The sequence below is a fragment of the Corvus moneduloides genome, chromosome 1, assembly GCF_009650955.1.
Source record: "Corvus moneduloides isolate bCorMon1 chromosome 1, bCorMon1.pri, whole genome shotgun sequence".
Taxonomy (NCBI): Eukaryota; Metazoa; Chordata; class Aves; order Passeriformes; family Corvidae; genus Corvus; species Corvus moneduloides.
The window spans coordinates 103,675,351-103,694,094 of record NC_045476.1 but is presented as its reverse complement, the minus strand read 5'-3'; the positions used below and the strand labels follow the sequence as shown (position 1 = coordinate 103,694,094).

General features: G+C 37.7%; 1 protein-coding gene across 4 annotated transcripts in view; it reads right to left on the bottom strand.

Moving 5' to 3' along the window:
* Window positions 1-4,243: 4,243 nt before the first annotated feature.
* Window positions 4,244-18,744, bottom strand: part of FBXO15 (F-box protein 15) — a 27,221-nt gene continuing 12,720 nt past the window's right edge. For 3 of the 4 annotated variants that reach the window (XM_032120838.1, XM_032120844.1, XM_032120860.1), the window contains exons 7-10: window positions 16,440-16,522; window positions 15,139-15,284; window positions 9,085-9,209; window positions 4,244-5,996 (exon numbers count right to left, since the gene is read on the bottom strand). In XM_032120838.1, coding sequence (XP_031976729.1) covers window positions 5,727-5,996; window positions 9,085-9,209; window positions 15,139-15,284; window positions 16,440-16,522 — 624 coding nt within the window. In that variant the 3' untranslated portion in view covers window positions 4,244-5,726. Of the gene's footprint in view, window positions 5,997-9,084; window positions 9,210-13,590; window positions 15,285-16,439; window positions 16,523-18,744 lie in introns of those variants that run through there. The other variant, XM_032120851.1, reaches the window with a different exon arrangement.

The window sequence follows — 18,744 nt, the reverse complement described above, 5'->3', positions numbered from 1 at the left end:
TAAGCAGTGCTTTGACATTCAGAATGGTAACTTCCTCACCACACTCAACTCCCTAGTTATCTTTGTTGCCACCATTTCCCCCTCTGATTTATGATGGATGCAAGAGACGGGAAACAAGAAAAGGATTTAACTTTTCATAATAATGTCCTTCCAACTCACTACACACAAACAGAGATTGAAACCCATTTCTTGTTCTCATTTTAACTTCCTGAAACACCATTTTTTCTGTGCAGTTTCTAATGCAATTATGTTTGAGCTCAGATTCAGTTATCACAACTTAGTTAGACACAGCAGATCCGCTGAGCTGTAGTAATACATGACAAAGGCAGAAGAGCAAATGCTTTTTACCTAAATCTCCTTCTAATTGTTTGAATACGTTGAACAGTCTGGTAAATACAACGTAGGCTACTACATAACTGTTGCCAGGCAGTAAAACATTCAGATATACCTAACATATAAAACTGGATCACTTGCCTAGATTCTTAATCTGAAACAGAATTAATATATTTCAGCTGATGGTATCCTTATTATACTATACATATATTTCTGCTAAGCACTCAATCCCTAGCATCAGGTAGCCATGTACCTGGGAAAAAAAAAAAATAGGAAAAGAAAAAAAGGAAGACAGCTCTTGTCTCAAAAAGCAAGCACATGACAATGAGATCAATTTCAACAAAATCAAGACCATACCTAAATACCTAATGGATTGTGGTGGTTTAGCAAAACTTGATTTGTGGGGGCAAAGAAAAAAAAAGGAAAAACAACTGCTTGAAACTTCTGTGACAGGCACAGAGCCAATAGCTGATGGGCAGGTTGCTAGACCAATTGGACAAGCTGGAAACGCCTCTGTGAGGGACATATTTAAGAGAGACCGCCAGAAGCTCCTTTTTCCCTTGTTCCCCTACAAAGGGTGGCAAGGGGCCGGGGTCCCCCGGCCTTCCCGGCGCGGCGGCCGAGGCTGGGCCACCGAGAGGAGCCACCCCGGCGCCACGAACAGCCACACGGCTGGAAAATCCCCCAACTGAGGCCAGGACGGCGGGGCTGAGATTCTTCTGAAGCCGCCGTGGCCGGCACGGTGCCAGCGGGCCCCTGAGGTCAGCATGGCTCGCACCGAACCGGACAAAAAACACCACCGTGCCGGCAGCGAGAGACAGGGCAAGTCTTTCCCTGATGCAGAGCCCGGACAAGACCAACTTCTCAGCTGCACCTTACAGACACTGACTTTTTTCCAAGTCAAGAGAAAAAGGAAAAGTGAGGCCACGTGAAGGAAGGCCAACATGGTGGCAGTGAGGTCAGGGGGGGAATGGAGAGGGCGGAGGCGCTCCCAGTGCCAGAGCTGAAATTCTCCTGCAAGCTGTGGTGGGGACTATAATACAACAATCTGTTTTCCATACAATTCATGATGTACATGGGGGGGTGCAGAGACCCACGCACAGCCCGTGAAGAGGAGTAGTCACACTCAGGCGCACAGATGCTGAGAGGCTTTTAAAGATTGAAGAAGAGAACCTTTGCTTCCAGGCTAGAAGAGCTCATCCTTAAAAGACTTAACCCCATAACCCATGCTGGCAGTTGTAGGAATACTGCGAGAGTCATGGGAGGGATTTTCACTGCCGCAGATTTGGGCGGGCTGTTGCTTGTCCAAGTTGAAACCACGCTAGAAAAGTTTGCGGAGAACTATCTCCCGTGGGAAGGATCCCACGGCACAGAAGAAACTCTTCTCCTTAAAGAAAGACTCCTAAGAAATGAAATACTGACCAAAACCCCATGTTTGCTTCTTTGTGCGGTTGATGGAAAGAGGGAGGTACTGGGAGAAGAAAGGTGCTCTGAGAGTCTGCTTTAGTTCTCATTAGCCTTTTTACTTCTGTCAATAATAAATTCTGTCAATAATAAATCTTCTTCAGACTCTTTTAAGTTTTGAACTTGTTTTGCCTTGAACTTTTTTCCTCAATAATCCTTATTTCAGTTCATGAAAATGAAGTTTCAATTCCCCCTCCTCTGCTCAGCTATAGCAGAGGAAAATAAGTGAATAATTTTTCATGGTGCTTGGTGCTTAACCAGCGTCAAACCGCCATATGGATGAATACAAATCAAAACATACCTGCTAAATAGGGAGAGAGGCCAGGCAGGGAAGAGTCAATGAGACTACCCACCATACAACTGCTTTCCATATTAAATCAAATGTACCAAAAAGCACATTGGAACTGAAATGTATTATAAAAGCAATTGCAAAAAGAAGGGAAGAAAAACCAAAACAATTGAAAGGGCATTTGGAAGAAAAATACTGTGATTACTCACCTGTGCTACAAAGACTTCAGAATATACAGCTGCCATTAGCTTCCCACTATAGTAAGCCAACTGCAGTGAAGAGCAATAATTCCAGAAGGGCAGTGTTAAAATTAAAAACAATTGCTCAGATAATACAAACCAACAGTTCCGGCTTGTATCAATGGAAGATCACATTAAATGCCCAAAAATATGAATAAATTGCTCATTGAAGACATTTTCCCTTCAAAAATACCTCTTAAAAATTTTTTTAAAAAATTCAAGAACACAGAATACAGAAGCATTTAGGTACCCAGCAGACATCTGGCAAAACAAGGATAAATGGCAGAATTAACATTTACATGTAGTTCTATTAGATGACAACTCCACTGTTGGAATAATCTCATGAAAGCCCTTTCATTAAAGCACTCTTTCACACTGATTCCTTTTCAATGCAATTTAAACTCATCATGTTAAATGAGCACTATTATAATAGCACTAAAATAAACATAAGTACTGTTTTTATGCTTGCCTACCATGTAAATCACCCTTTAAAAAATCCTACCATTCTGTCTATTGCAGAGTACTTAAACATATTTTTATATTTTTAATATAAAAATTAAATTTTTAATATTTAAATTAAATTTAATTGGATGAGTTGGTACCTGAAGCACACAAATACAAGTAAAATCTTTGACTTAAAAGTGTTTCTACTTCAGCTCACAGAAATTGTCTTACTACTTGTATAAATGATAAAATTACAACAAACACATTGTTCTGTCTTCAGTATGTAATACAAAATTATTAAAAGCAGCTGCAAGAAATCCTGAGGCTTTAAAGGAAAAATGTGCTGGAAGGCTTAGTGTCACGACCAGTTGCCACATGACCAGATTTCGACTGGTGCCTCCATCTTTCCCGTTTGTTCTAATAATTGTCTTTTATACAGCAAGAATCTTTTACTGTAGAGTGCTACATGCAACTCACCCGACCACCTTTTGCACCAGGTGTGTAAAAGGGGACTTAGAAGATTAGATGAAGATGTTAACCAAAGCATGAGTTTTTAGAACAGATGCTTTCTTTCATGGAATGGGCCAGTGCAGTTTACCTAATGTAAACCCTTTCCTCTGTGGAAGTTCAGTGTACATCCTTACTTATACAAAGAAAGGAAGATGTGAGTTGAAGAAATGGAAGCTTGATTTAAGGCATTTGTAACTTACCAGATTTGATCATACAGGTGGCACCTACTGAATTTGCTTCTGTTGTGCAAGTTAAAAGCAACTGTCAGCTGAAATCAAAGGAGTGGCATAATACTAATTCAAGTTTACATCCATCTAAGGCCTATTTCAGGATCCAGAAAGATTATGGTCAGTGAAGATACAGGAGAAAAGTTCTGCAACAGTTCCGTCCATTTTTTAAGATCTTGGAACAGTTTGCTTGGGTTTGCTGAATACACATATTGTTTATGAACAACAGAACTAAGTCAGCAATAACCTGAGGAAACTGTTCTGCCTTGTAACACCTTTTAGGTTGACAATGCTGCTAAAGGCTTACTCTCATCCTCATCAATTCAGTTAGTAAACTTTCAGGCTACTAGATGAGCCTGTCAGGGGTAGGGAGAGCATACTCTCTTGTTTCATTTTCAACAATGACACCAGAATTTTCTATAAAATATTCAGTTGTATAAAATAATCAAATATTTTAGAAATTGAAATTGTTTATTAAAGTAAGTACTTTATTATTTTAAAACCCCCTAAAACCAGAAACATTGGAAATACAATAAAAATTCAGCTAGAATGAACAGTGACAGATCTTTTACCATTTGATGGCTGCTGGGTGCTCATTGACTTTAGTAGATTCATAGCAGGGCAGAGAACATACTTGCACATTTCAAAGGAACAATGTAGCCAGAATAATTCTACATTTTTGTTTACAGGTTTAGCAGTAAGGCTAATCACCAAGAAGACTTTGGGACTGAGCTGCCATTTCCTTGCTAAAGCTGGTATCTCAAAGACTAAATTTGGGCAAAAAAAAAAAAAAAATCTAGATTGGCCACTTGTCTGTGCAGATCAATTTCACTGTCTGTTGTTCTGCCATTCATCACACCGAGTCCACGTGTTAAAACCTTTATATCACTTCAAGGGATCCCTGTCCCCATCAGCAGTCAGTAAGAAAGGAGACAAAACGCAGCTGATTGTTCTTGTAAGTCTGGCTAACGACCAAACACAGAAACATTTCCTCTGCTTCTTTAGGCAAGGTTAACAAGGTGAACTAGACCTGTATCAGCCTCAGCTTAAGGTCTTTGAAAGTTACATTAAGAAACAACTCTCTGGCTGTAGTATCTATCTCCTGCTGCCTCTATAGCACAGAAGACAAGTGCTTACATATGAACATTGTTTGCACAAACCAATTAATATATGTAAACAAATAAAGAAAAGAGAGAATTTATTTTTAAGGAAATCACTAGCATAGGAACAGCAGAGCAGTCAACAACATAACTGTCCTTACTAGGTAATGACACTGGACTCACAATACCATGTAATTTTTTTTTTTTTTTTTAATACAGGGAGTGGAAGATGTGATTCTAAAGTTACTCTAAGGAACTGGAAAGATCAGGCACATATATTCAATTTTTAAATGAATCCACATTGTTAGATAAACAGTATCAGATATGCATTGTTTCCAGAATAACTGAATGTTACATACATTCAGTAAGAACAGACATAAGCTCAGGCTGGCTGATAATTGGGACACTTATTCATAGGCCAGTATGTGAGGCAAGTATCTAGGCTCAAATCAGACAGAAGGTTAGAACATGGGAAAACAGAACAAACAGGAATTTGAAAAAATGTCATAAATAGATTTTACACATTACTTTCTTAACAAATGCCTTGACTGACATTTTTCAGATATGACTTCCCATCTACCCTTTCAATCCTTCACTAAAATATATTTAAGTGAAGTTTTTCTGGAAGAAGTGTTTAACAAAATGCATTTAATAAAACCTGTCATTTACCAATAACACTCTGACAAACCTGGAGGGAACAGCACACATGCTGTTTTATTACTAAGCATAAAAGTCAATGTTCTCAAAACCAGTCTAGCTTATGTAACATAAGGCATCTTCACAGTATGGCTCTCAAAAGAAGCAATTCCTTAACCATAGTAACAAGTGTCTATAAGGAGAAATCTTCCTAAAAATAATTTCAATATACCCAGTATCAGAAACAGACTAACCATGGGATGTTCAACAGAGAAGAAAAACTCATTTATATCAATATGTCTCTTTGATTCCCCCAATTGCCTATTAAAAAAAATTAGGCAATTGCACTTGTTACTGGAAAACTTGCAGGAACAGTCTTGCTTGTTGTTGTCAATCTTAAGCATCAAATGTTTATTGTGGTTTTTGTTGTGGGAGGGTAGTTTGGTTTGGTTTTTCAAGCAAGGAAATTAGTGACCAAATTAAGTCAGTAGTTTGTTCCATACCAGCTATTTACCTTTTTGGTGCTTACATAAAGCACCAAACTGACTGTAATATATTCCTTGGTTTCTTCCAACCATACAAACTCAACACAGACTTTACCCTCTGAATCTACATAGTCTGCAGTATAGACATGACCCATGTAGTCATAAAGGCCGGATGCCTTGGAAGACAGTTCCACGTAGACTGGAGCACTAAAACACCAGAAGGGCTTTCCAGTTCCATCCAGGAGAGTCAGATCCATCACAAAGCAGTCCTACAAACACAAGCAGAAGAGATTACTTCCCTATGTCATGGCACAGATCTGTCCCTGATTTTAGAAGAAACATTAAGAGTTCAGAGAGTTTTATATGAAGGCTAAAAACTCAAAATGTAAGTGATAGTGCTCCACTGCCTACTGCAACAAATACTTACCTAGAAGTTTCCTAAAGAAATCAAAATTGCAAACTACAGACATCAAAGGCTGTGCTACAGAAGGTACCACTGCCAACCCAAATCAGAACATTATTTCTTGAACATTTTTAAACCCTTAACATGTTTTTCTCAATTATTACTTTACCATTCAAATAATAATAGTCTTTTCAATATGAGAAAGCAACCTAAATTCAAACTCAGCTGCTAAACTTGGGTGAACGCAGCAATGTTTGCAAAGATACTCAGGGACCACCCAAGGCAGTGCACACACAATTACCCTTCCATGCCAGCTGTACATTGCACTTTTTGAATGGCTCACAGCTTCAGTTCCCAGAAAGGTAATATTAATAATCCTCATGTAATTCTTCCTTTTACAGATTCTTGAAAATATTTCTTTACAAGATTACACAACTACGTAATTTTAAAAATGTTAATGCCAATTCTCGGGTCTTTGCAAAATGATTGTTTTGCATATCCCTCAAAACCATAGGAGTTGTGTGTCATTGTTAGTATCAGCTGTTACTTATTCTCTTGAGTTCTGAATCACTAAATGAATCAAATTATCTTAATTATGTTGTATCTATACTCCAAAAGCATAAACAAACCAACACCACATACTCCATGCCAAAAAAATTCATTTGAAATGTTTTATTTCTCTGTACTACATAGCTGTGCTTCTGTTGCTCTAACATAGCTTTCACTATTACTTTACTTCAATCAAACAATACAAGAGCAGATGGCACAAACATGAGGCAATATGATACATACAGTCTCCCTAAGCTTTTTACAGTAGACTATGCTGAAAATAAAAAATTCAAACCAAACCTAATGATGATATAATAAACTTACATGAGCTACAAAATCACTGGAAACAAGAAAGAATCACTGTTTTTTGGTCTGACAACTTGCACATATAAGGCCAATTATGAAAAGTAAAGCAAGGTGGTGTTGAGTGGCGGGATGGTGGGGGTCTTCCCATGCATTTCTGTCCTGGTTCTGGCTAGGACAGGGTTAATTTTTGCAGTAGCCAGGAGGGAGCATGGCTAAAACATGGAGTTTGTTCTATACCACAGTCACCTCATTTCCAGGGGTGGGGAAAGGCATGGTCAGGTTGGGCTCCAAAGTGAGCATTTGCATGTGAATCACTCACCTCTCTCATACATTCTTGTTATTAATATTGTTGTGGCTACTCTCAATTTTCTTATCTCATTGCTGTTTCCAGTAAACTGTTCTTATCTTAACCTGTGATCTTTACCTTTTGTGCCTCCAGTTCACCTCTCCAGCCCAGCAAAGGGGAGAGGAAAGGGGGAGCAAGCCAGCAGAGTGTGATTTGGAGTGGTTACAGTGAGAACACTAAATTGGAGAATACCATTCCTAAGCCATGACTATTTCTAACTATATCTACTTCAGCAATTAAATTTTTTTATTAAAAAAACCCAGAAGTGCCAAGAAGCTTTTGGGTTTTTTGGTTTTCCTTAGAGTATTAAACAAAATTCAAATAAATTCAAAGTAGTGGAATGTCCTGCTTCTGTGGCTGATGTCATTTGGCCTTCACATGTTTTAAGAATTTTAGAGTCTTATGTTAAAAACCACACTGAATTCAAGCCACAGGTATGTGTTGACATGTTCAGTCTGTCACCACAAAAGTAGGAGTTTAAAAAAATTTATATTCTTTATTGTCCTAGAAATAAATATTCAGTATAACTTATGCTGTAAGCACAAAGGAGAGAGACTAAAACTAAAAAACTGAAGACTAGAGCCATAGCTCTCTGCTTCCTCTGACAGATAACTTCCCAAATTCTTATGTGCTACTCATGATTATTTTCATGGAAAAAGAAATATCTGCCAAGCAGCTGTTAATCCTATAGAGTCATAGAATGGTCTGGGTTGGAAAGGACTTTTAAATGTCGTCTGATTCCAACTCCCCAGTCTCACCATGCTCAGCATGGAGAATTTTTACTTTTTTTTTTTCTGATGTCCAATTTAAATTTACCCTTTTTCAGTTTAAAAACATTATCCCTTGTTTCATCACTACAAGCTTTAGTAAAAAAGTCTCTCCCATTTATGTTATCAAACAGTATTCCATCCCACATTTATACAGGATTGGCAGAAACAACAGTTTTATTAATTTTGAGGGGTTTTTTTCAAAAGAAGTGCCAAAATTGAAATCAAGTGTTGAACTAGTTAATTTTTCAGTAGTGCTTAAATAACATTTACCAGAATTTTTGAGACTTCTGAAATATTCATGAAAAATCTAGAGAACTACTCTGAAACTTTGTTTGAAATAGTTCTTTTAGGAATTTTATCCAATAGAATGTGTGAGCACTCCTCTAAAATACAAGGAGTTAATCCAGCTGACCGACGTACCTGACCCGAGCTAGGTGCTGACTGTAGTTTCTGCCTGTGCCCACTGGCATTTTAACATTCCCCAGCAGTTCCTGCATATACAGCACAGAACTGCAGCGTATTTCCCCATAGGTTCAAGGCTTATTGTTCACAAAAAAACCCAACCAACCAACAAAACAAAAACAAAAAAAACCCCAAAAACGAACCCACAAAACAACAACAAAAAAACCCCCTCACACCGAACCAAAAAAAACCCTCACAAAAAGTACATCTGCAGTACATTTTTTTTGTCCAGCATTTCCAAGCAGGGCTGGTTGGTCACAGCATCTTTGCTGAATGGAAAGCACTGGAGTAGTAACACACGCATAATGAGTGTATCATGCAATCCAGATGCTATGAGAGAAAAGAAAAAACTTTTTTCCTCAAAATGCACATATTTTTTGGAATATTGGAAGAGAGGTTTTTGTCTAGTTACAGACACCTTCTACAAATCAAAAGATTGTTTAAAATTTAGCATATTTAGGATGCACAAACACAATTCTGTTTTGAGATAAGCATTTCCAGAAACAAAAACTATTTCTGACCTTTACATTGCCTTTAAACGCATCTGTTTCCCAGCATATGCCAAGTGTCCCAATAATAGGAAAGTGCTTCCTATTATCCTTTAAGCTTACAACTGAGAGCCTCAGGTATCCATTTTCAATGTCACCTGAAAATACAAACAATATACAACATTATAGCAGTGTAAATCAAATTCAGCCCAAGTACACTGTAAATGTTTTCTTATCTTCTCTCCATGCCTTTTTCTTCCCACTCACCAATAAGAAACCTTGACATACACCAACAGCTAGATATCAAGCACATTATAGAGGAATTGAGTTGCAGTTTTGAGCTTTGATTCTGTGATGCACAATAGAAACAGCAGCTAAAAAATTCTTTTGTATTTTTTAGTATAAAAATAGGAATGCCACCTAAAGAACTTACACAAGGATGCAAGAAGTAAATTCCACATTCAGCATTTCAATTTCATGCCCCCAGTGCCTCCATCACTGCCCATTCCCCAGAAGTCAAGCTCAACACTAACACACAAAATAAATGATGAGATATCTATCTCCCCCAACCTTTTTCTTTCAAATTATTTAAATCTCTCAGCTCTAACTGGAAACTCAAATAACCCAATACAAAGGGTATACAGTAACTATTCCTCCTTGGAAAAGATATTGCATCATTTTAAATTGACATGCAGTATGCTTTGATTTGAATCAAGTTTTTAAATTATGGATTTGTTCATTTTTAAAATAGCTTTCCAAGGGCTCAGGTTTTTTTTTTTTCCCACAGAATTATTATTATTTATGGGGGGTTTTTTTATTACTATATATAACCATATTTCTTCAGTATCTCTCCTCTGAGAAGAGATCAGCGCTTTTTTTAATTGTTCTTTTTTCCCTTGCTATCAGAGAAGGAAAATTAACCAGGGAGTCCAACAGTCTAATTATAACCTGGGGTACATCATAATGAACTGACTACAAAGAAAAGTGAAAATAAAAGCATCACATCATGACACAAGCAGATTTCTTAGTAAGACATCCCTTAAACAAGTTTCCTTGAACAAGAGATACTCTCTCAAAACAAAAGCACTAGAGACCTCAATACAAAAAAAGAAAGTATCTAGCACTTGAAGGAGACACATAGGAAGGGAGAGAAGGAATGCCAGGAACATAATGCTTGTCAGGATCCAGGAGCAGGCCCTGGATGGTAAGGTAAGAAGTGAAGGGGCTTGCAGAGGTTTAAGATGCAAGTGACAGAAGTGAAAAAAGACCAAAAAAGTGCTTTGCCTGTGATTCTCCTTCAGTCAAGCTCAAGTAGCAGCACGAGGCTACAGACAGAAGAAGCAACATCAGAAAAGCTGGCTGTGAGTTAAATGGCTGCAGCCTGCATGCAGTGGCAGCAAAACCTCTGCTTGAAGCAGACAGCTGAAGGCAGTGATGGAGAAAGAAAGCCCACATTTTACCACAGAAGCCAGAAACTTCTCTGAATTGGCACTGTAGGGCCAAGCAACTCCCAAGATACAGCTGGCCACAAACCAATACTGGAAAGGCATCACTCACCAGTGGGGAGTCCAAAGAATACTTACTCTGGGGAGGAAGCAGCCCAACACATGACAGAACTGCTGCAGGTTTTTCAATACAGACACTGAAATAGGAGTGTGAATACAGTGAAACCAACATGACTATGCCCAGGACATATTTTGTAGGAAATATTTTGTATGGTTGAAAGAAAATGCAATCCTCCACACCATGATACCCACTGTCCTTGCAGTGAAATCCAAAAGAAATCAGTGAGGAAAATGTAAGCAGAATTAATTTCCACGATCCATCTCCAAGGAGAAAAAGGCCGTTGATACCTGCCCAAATGGTTCCGTTCCAAAACCTCAGTAAATCAAATTAAATGACAAAATTTCATTCCAGGTAAAAATATCTTAGCTAAATAGTTTACTGACTAAGCACCAAAAAGTCCACATTTACAGCTGAGCTTTTATACAAGAGACTTGAAAACATCAGCCAACAAGCATTTTTTCCAAAGGACTATTTGGTTGTCCACAATTCCAATCTGAATGGCAGTGGCTATTTCTCTTATTCAAGCCAAATAAAGTTTGAACGGAATAAAAACTGATTGAAAAAGCATTCTGCTAATAAATTAATGAACCCCAGGACATCACTACTATTGCATGGCATTAATACAGCACTGCTAGATAGATCAGCTGGCTAAGGTGTGTTGCAGTTACTTCTTAACTTTAGCAAGAATGGAAATAGGCAACGGATCAGGAATCTGAAGGCTAATTATTCATGGGTTAGTTAATCCAGTCTTTATGTATTTTTTTTTAATATAAAAGCTCCATTGCAGTCCTCACATTCAGATGGAAGGAAAAGTCTGCCTAGAAAAGAACAAGAAGCTGAAGGCTAAGTACTGAAATCTCCCCTTCCTCACCCCAGTCAGATGAGAAAATGAAATTAAACGGCAGAACAAGCTACATTAAACATACCAAGAAAAACACAGAGGACACAAACTGGACAGGGCTTTCTTCAGCCGGATCTAGACTTTGTTTCATTGTTCCCTTATAATCTCTCTAGTCCTTGGTTTATGCAAGACACTTAGAGCAGCAAAGCAGCAGAGTTAAGTTATAGGGAACAAATATTTCCAAATAAAGGTAATACCAACAAAGAGAACATACATCATGTAGACAAACCTCAGGGGAAGGAAACAAATAGACCAATAGTTCCAAAGCACTTATTTTAGCTAAAAGCCAAGGAAGTTTGTTTTGCTAACCAAGCCTTTGTTGCAAGTTGTAATTTGATTGGTATTTTCAGAGGAAAATCTGTGGTTAACACTAATTCTGGTGCCAACAACAAGCCTAACCCCCACTGAAATGGTTATTTAAACTTGCAAAGCATTCTTCAAGGTCATGCAAAACATTTCAAATGCCTGATACGAAATTTTACAAACAAATCTTAAAAGCTCTCTAAATACACAAAAATCACCCCTTACATTCTGCAAGCACAACACTTCAATTTACATCAACAAGAAATGACATTGAAAAGCCAAAGCTTAAACTACCATGTTGTAGTGCTAGCAAGGCCTGACAGAGGATTTTTCCTGTGACACTTTCCTTTCTCATAAGAAAGCAGTTAGAGAAATCCAGCTTCTCACAGCTTCTCTGTGAAAGTTTTCGTTCTCATGAGAACTGGATGGACAACAGTTTGTGAGAATGTAAACCATTTCTGCACCTGCAGGTTGTTGTGAGAACACTAGAATTGTTTTCAGTCTTGTGAGAATAATATGTGGAAATGGGTGTCTTACTGCTCAGCCTGTCACCTTCAGAGGTGGTGGGTGAATAAGCCAATCATGTAATTTCTCTTTTGCGAACCATGTTATAAAGGTTATGGGTGATTAAACGAGGTCGCTTCGGCCATACCTTGCAACCTGGACTTGTGTCGTGATTCGCCGTTCTCTGAGGAGTAACAGCGACACCATGTGGCTACAAAGCTATGCTTAAAAAGTTGAAAACCTAGGTAAATACATTTCAAGAATGTTTATTAAGAAGCTAGATTGACGGCTTCTGGGAGTCATATGAAAAGCCTTTCAAAACTTCTTGAAGACAAGGAAATTTTTCTAAATATTTTCAATTCAGTTACAAAGTATTTAGCATATTCACCCCACAGTATCTGTCAGTAAGACCATATTACCAATTCTGCTTACATGAAAGGGAGCATAAAATAAAATGCTAAAACCCAACCAAAACCGTGGCAAAACAGCTAGTTACTGTAATGCTAATATTAAAAACAGAAAAAAAATCTGAAGCTGTATACACTCCATCTGCTTGGTTCAATGAAGTGTGATATAACCTTTTTTAATTTAATATTAAGAATTCTGCAAAAATAATTGAAAAAGAGTAGCAAAATTAATCCCAATATTAATAGACACTAACAAAAAGCAGACAAAAATTAAACTTGAGCAAATAAATCAGTTATTCCGCAGAATACAAATGGGCATTCTCTGGTAACCTAGGAATATCTAGAGCTTCCTAATGAAAACGAGTAAATAAATAAAACAACAGTATAATAGCTGACAACTGATCTGTGTTTCAAGTTGTGGAAATTCCCATGGGCATTTCACATCCATAATTTAAAATAAAACTGGATTGGGTAGAGAATGTAAAGAAATAGTAAGACTTCTTAGTATGTTGCAGACCTCCATGCTTCAGAGTCCTCCCAGAGGATGAGACAAAGAGTTTTATTAGAATGGAGCCTAAAAACAAAGCACAAACCATCAAACACAACCAGCTTGGACAAAGCTGGGCACATTCAGCAATACCATGTTCACCAAAAAGAGCAAATTGAACAACAAATTACAATGAAAAATGTGACAGCAGACAGCCATAAGCTGCCTCACTACACCATTTTTGGAGGAAGTCAAGCATTTTCCAAGAGGAATTACTGTGCAAGCACATGGAAGGGACTAGATGACAAATGAGGTTATTGCCTGCAGAACCATGTCTTCAGCTGTCTGATGTTCTGTGAGACCAGAATGTGGTGGCTGTCATACTGCTGAAGGTCACAAAAACAAAGCAATTCAGAAAACACTTGTGAGCATAAAACAGATTCTGTAACTTGCAAAGTGAGATGACATCACAACTGTAGCTCAGGGACATTTGCAACAATTTGCATAAACATCAGCTTAATCTTTTGTGGAAGTAGCTTCCAAGAAGGAAAAAAGTGATACCAAGAAAGAAAGTGTGCTACATAATACTTCTTGTGCAACTGTATTGCTAAGAGCATAATATTTTAATTTTAGAAAACAAAACACGATACTCAGCTAAGCGAGAAAAAACAAAACCCAACACAATCCCAAAAACCCAACCCTCTGGCCGATTCTGAGAAGATTTTTTTTTCTGAGAATATAAAGAGGACTTCCTGTATTGCAGAACACTTCAGGTAAGGTTTCTTGCTACAAGCATAGACTTTCACTGAAGTTTTAGCCTTAGAACTATTCCTTTAATTCAAGCTTAGAGCTTTTCTGGAATCTGAAAAAATGTATATTTCAGGTTCAAGGACTACAACACTCCACATTGCACAAGGATGCAGTTTAAATGATAGTTCTTGGAATCACCAAATACAAATGAGATAAACCAAATCACGGGGAAATTCTGTAGCCCTGTAAAAGCACTCACGCCTGGCAACAGCGCCCTCTACTGACTAAAACCAATATTTTCTGAAATCAACAGAACGCTCAGGACTGCCGGTATTAAAAAAAATAGTGGGAGCAATAATTAATTTACAGTACTTAATTTTAAATTAAATAAATTAAAGTGCTTAATTTTAATATTTTAATCTGTCTCTGCTTACAGAAAGACAGCTTTGTAGCTGTAGGAAGTTATGCTGAAGTTATGTCAAAGGAGAAATCACCCATGTATTTTCTGAAACCCCAGTACATTTATGAATTTGGACTGTATGAGAACAACAGGGATGGTAAATCATGTCTCATGGAAAGAAGTGCTGAGAAAAGAATGAAGCAGCAATTAAAAACAATGACAAAACATTGTGTTTACCACACAACGAAAGGATGTCAGAACAGGCAACCTAAGCTCACCGAAATAAAAACTGTAACTCTTAAAGTTCAGAGTAACTTCTACAAATCTATTTATGTATTGAGTCTGTCTGTGCACCCAAAGTATACTTGAGGAGAATTCTACAGAAACAAGCCTCCAAAATGTATGAGGACAAACTGTGTCTCCTTTATAAAATACAAGTGAAAGAAACATCGACCTGCACCAAGAGCAGTGCCACTGCATTATTAATGCAGCACGGAACTAAAAGAAAAGACCCTGACAATCTGCAGAATTTGTGTCCCAGGCCTGACACTGTGTCAATGTAACAGTGGGCAGACTTCCTACAGAGCAGGCTTAAGACGCCACACAAAGCACCATGCAGATAGAAAGAAACCACACAATGAACAAAAAGCTTACTCTTAAAATTCCATTTCAGTTCCTCCCCTTAAAACAGAGAAACTGGATACAAGAAGGAAAGACATAACAGCAGGGATCATTTTTAAAACACACATTATTGTTCCATCAACTTTACCTTTTCTGCAGAAGAGGCCCTTGAATGATCCACACAGGTACATGCAGCTTCTGCCATGCAGATCAAGATGCAGGCTGTAGTCATGCAGTCCATATTCTGGGTCAATATCATCCAGCAAAGGTTTATTAGGTGGAGGAGCATATTGACTTTAAAAAAAAAAAAAAAATTTAGCAAATTTAGCAAGGGAAGGGGGGGTAACAGAGACTTAATAGAGAGAGATATAATACATAGCCTTACACTGAGACTGTCATCTTAAGACAGTTTTGAAATCAAACATCTCTAGTTCATCATGCTTCTTTTAAGCTAATACAGTGTCTAATACTGCTGATCAGCTGTTCAGCCTAGCCAAAAGCAGAAAATATGGCAGTCAACTTTAAAAGGTACATCTGCTAAACTTCAAAACATGGACTTCTCTACGAAAAAGAAAAAAGCATCAGCTTAATTACAAATCTAAAAGCCCACTAGCTAGAGACTTCTCTTAAATAGCAAATATTGAAATAATTTTGTCTGTGCCTAACTAAATAAGAAACTATTGCACACAAATGACCTGAAGAGACCAAGTGCCAGAGGCAACTGAGCAACTTCTACATAGGATCCAATTTGATACTAAGGGAGATGGTGTTAAATCTTACCTTCTATGTGAGAAGAGCCACACTAAGTTATAGTGCGCATTTAAGACTACTGGTAGATACAGCAGTATCTAACCAGAAAGCTGAGGGGGATATAAATTCCCCAAATACTGTTCTAAAGCTAAAAAACTCCATTTTTTAAAACAGTTTACGGTGTATAAATAGGTATTATATTATACACTGCAATATACACATATACAAACACTTCACAGGAAGCCCAGCTACTTTCTCAATAGGACTAAAAGATAAGGTACCTCACCAGTTTACCAGAATTTCCCTCCCTGCCCTTACACAGCCAAAGATTACTTCCCTACTTCCTGAAATGTCTCTCTCTTTTCTTTCGCTGTTTCAGACAGGAAGAGGAAATAAAAAGACTGCTTGTGAAAAGGGAGAAAGTATGGGCAGTGTATTTCTAACTTTCTCAATACAGCAAGTACTAGTACACTTATATAAGTAAATTATCTCCTTAATAGCATAAAAATGGCAATATTTTAGTATGAAAATGCTTCTAAAGTTTTGTATATAGTTGCTGTAACTGTTGCTTATATTAAACAAGAATAGATAATTACTGCCTAAATATAAACCTCTTACAAGCAGCCAATTTTAACTGTTAAACTCAAAGCTTTATTCAAAAGGTTATCTTTATTACCCACAAAGGAAAACCAAACTTACACAGTAGCAGAGCCCAAAATGCTTCTCTCAAGAAGTTGATTATAATGAAGACTCGCCATAACAAAAGCAATTTCATTTTTCTCCTGAAAAGTTAATTAAAGTAGATGTATTTTCATCTGGAAGTTCTTTTTTTCACAAGGTCTTTCTGAGCATTAAAATTCATGGATAAATGCTGCTGCTTATTACTCTGCCAATTACTGTAATAATGTTAGTAATGGCTTTTTTTAACACTTGGACTCCTAAAACCTTTACTCTTTTCACAAGAGTACAGAATATATATATAAAAGATTACAGCATTTCTATATTATGGGGAAGAGAAGGAAACTAGCTATGCCAAGGCAAAAATTATGCGAGCAATCCAAGAATTGTACTTTCCTAGCTTCTACTTACCACTTTAAAATAGATACCTAAACAGAATCAAACGGCACTTACTCCCAACTACTGAAGCATCAGGTTTATATTCATATGCAAGGAACTATTTCCAAAGAGGGCTAACATCAGTGAGGAATACAGAATTATTCAATAGAAATGGCGAATTTCTAAGTAAAAATCTTGTCTTCACCAGATTATTTACTCCTGGGAAAACATTAAAAACATAACCTTCTGCAGATGCGTATATAGTCAAAGAAAACATCAATGTGAAAACTAAATAGAGACAGAGGTATGTATTTACTTCAAGAACACAGAATGCTAGGATGTCAGCTTTTTTTCTTTAAATGCATTTTTTAAATCCTACATTTACGAACACCTAAGTCAATAGGAAAATTATTCACTGCCAGAAGTCTATTACTCTCCTTAAATGTGGGCGACTACTGTGCTCGTCTCTCTGGGTTACCAGAAAATGACATTCGCTATTCAAACTTTTGGCTTTTTAACTACTCCTGTATTTTTGTAGTGCAAAATTACAGCTATAAAAGATATAACTAGGGCGATTTATCAATCACATAATTTCTCAGTCTTTCTCTATCCAAATACCAGGAGGCCCACGTAACCTGCCCTTGGTTTCTGTTACACAGCTACATGCAAAAAAACAGGATGTGTGGCATTTAGAATTATTACACCCACTGACAGTTAACTACCTCGTATTACTCTGCCTACACAGAGAATAAGAACTGCTGTTCAGAAAAGCAAGCAGGGAAAATATACTAGAGTGAGGCACTCAGTTCTTAACAACTATGTGGAACTTAGTTATAATTGAACCATTTCCAGGTGCTGAAAGAGTTCTCTTTCCAAGCTTTGGAGGGGCCAATGCATAAGCAAGACCACAGAGCCAACAATACAGGGACACCAGGTCTACAAAACTTCTGAAGATGCAAGAGAAAAGGCTGTTCATTTAGCAGAGTTTTTCACAGATTGAAACAACCTGTAACAGGTTCATGCAGGTCAGGCAGTCTCAAGTTTTCTAGGAAACGAACTTTCACTCTTACCTTTAAGTAAGAGTGAAATGAATAGTCCTTCTGTGGTTTTAAACATTGCCTCTGGTGATTGTGCATATTTGAGGCAGCATGTTCGCAGCTGGAAATTAGACACAACTTTGAGGAATTGTTCACAGGCTCCCTAAGGAAAGTTCCTCGCCAGTGCCAAATAGCCCAAGCCTACGTCAGTAACATGGCTGAGGGGAGGAAGAAAGGGTTCTGAATTCAGAGCAAGAGCAGAACACCTGAGACAGGCTTCCATAGCACCCACCCCTACGTAGCTACAGGCAGACACTGTCCTAGTGCATTCCGTGCAAAGATGCAGATTCCTTTTGCAGAGAAATCTACTTCAGATGCTCAGCACTGCCCTCTAAGGACATTCATCTCTACGCCCACCCTACAGAAGCAAGCTGGTTAAGACTCTTAATACCAAGAATTCAATACCCCCAAAAGGTCACGATTTACAGCATTCCTACTGCTGGAGCAGGATACAGCTACCTGGTGATGTAGATTAAAACTAAGCTGCTATTTGGGAACTCATCACTCTGAGTGATGTGGACAGGACATGGTATGAATCAGAGGAAGAAGCACTTCTCAAACCATTCTATTTAAAGTTCCTCTAGGATATCAAACTTGGGCATGTGAAGAACTGCAAAACAAATAAAATTGAACAAAGTATCTAATATAGAATGATACATAACTGATCTTCTAATTAAAAGTAGATTTTTTTCTTTTTTAAGTATATACACTCCTGTGACAGCTCTTTAGGATACAATAAATCATCCACTTACTGTTCCTACATGAGTTTTGTGGTTACTAGTTTAGACAAGATCTTTCAAAATCCAAAGGGAAAAAAAAGGAAGATAAAAAAAAATACTCCTCAAATCCCA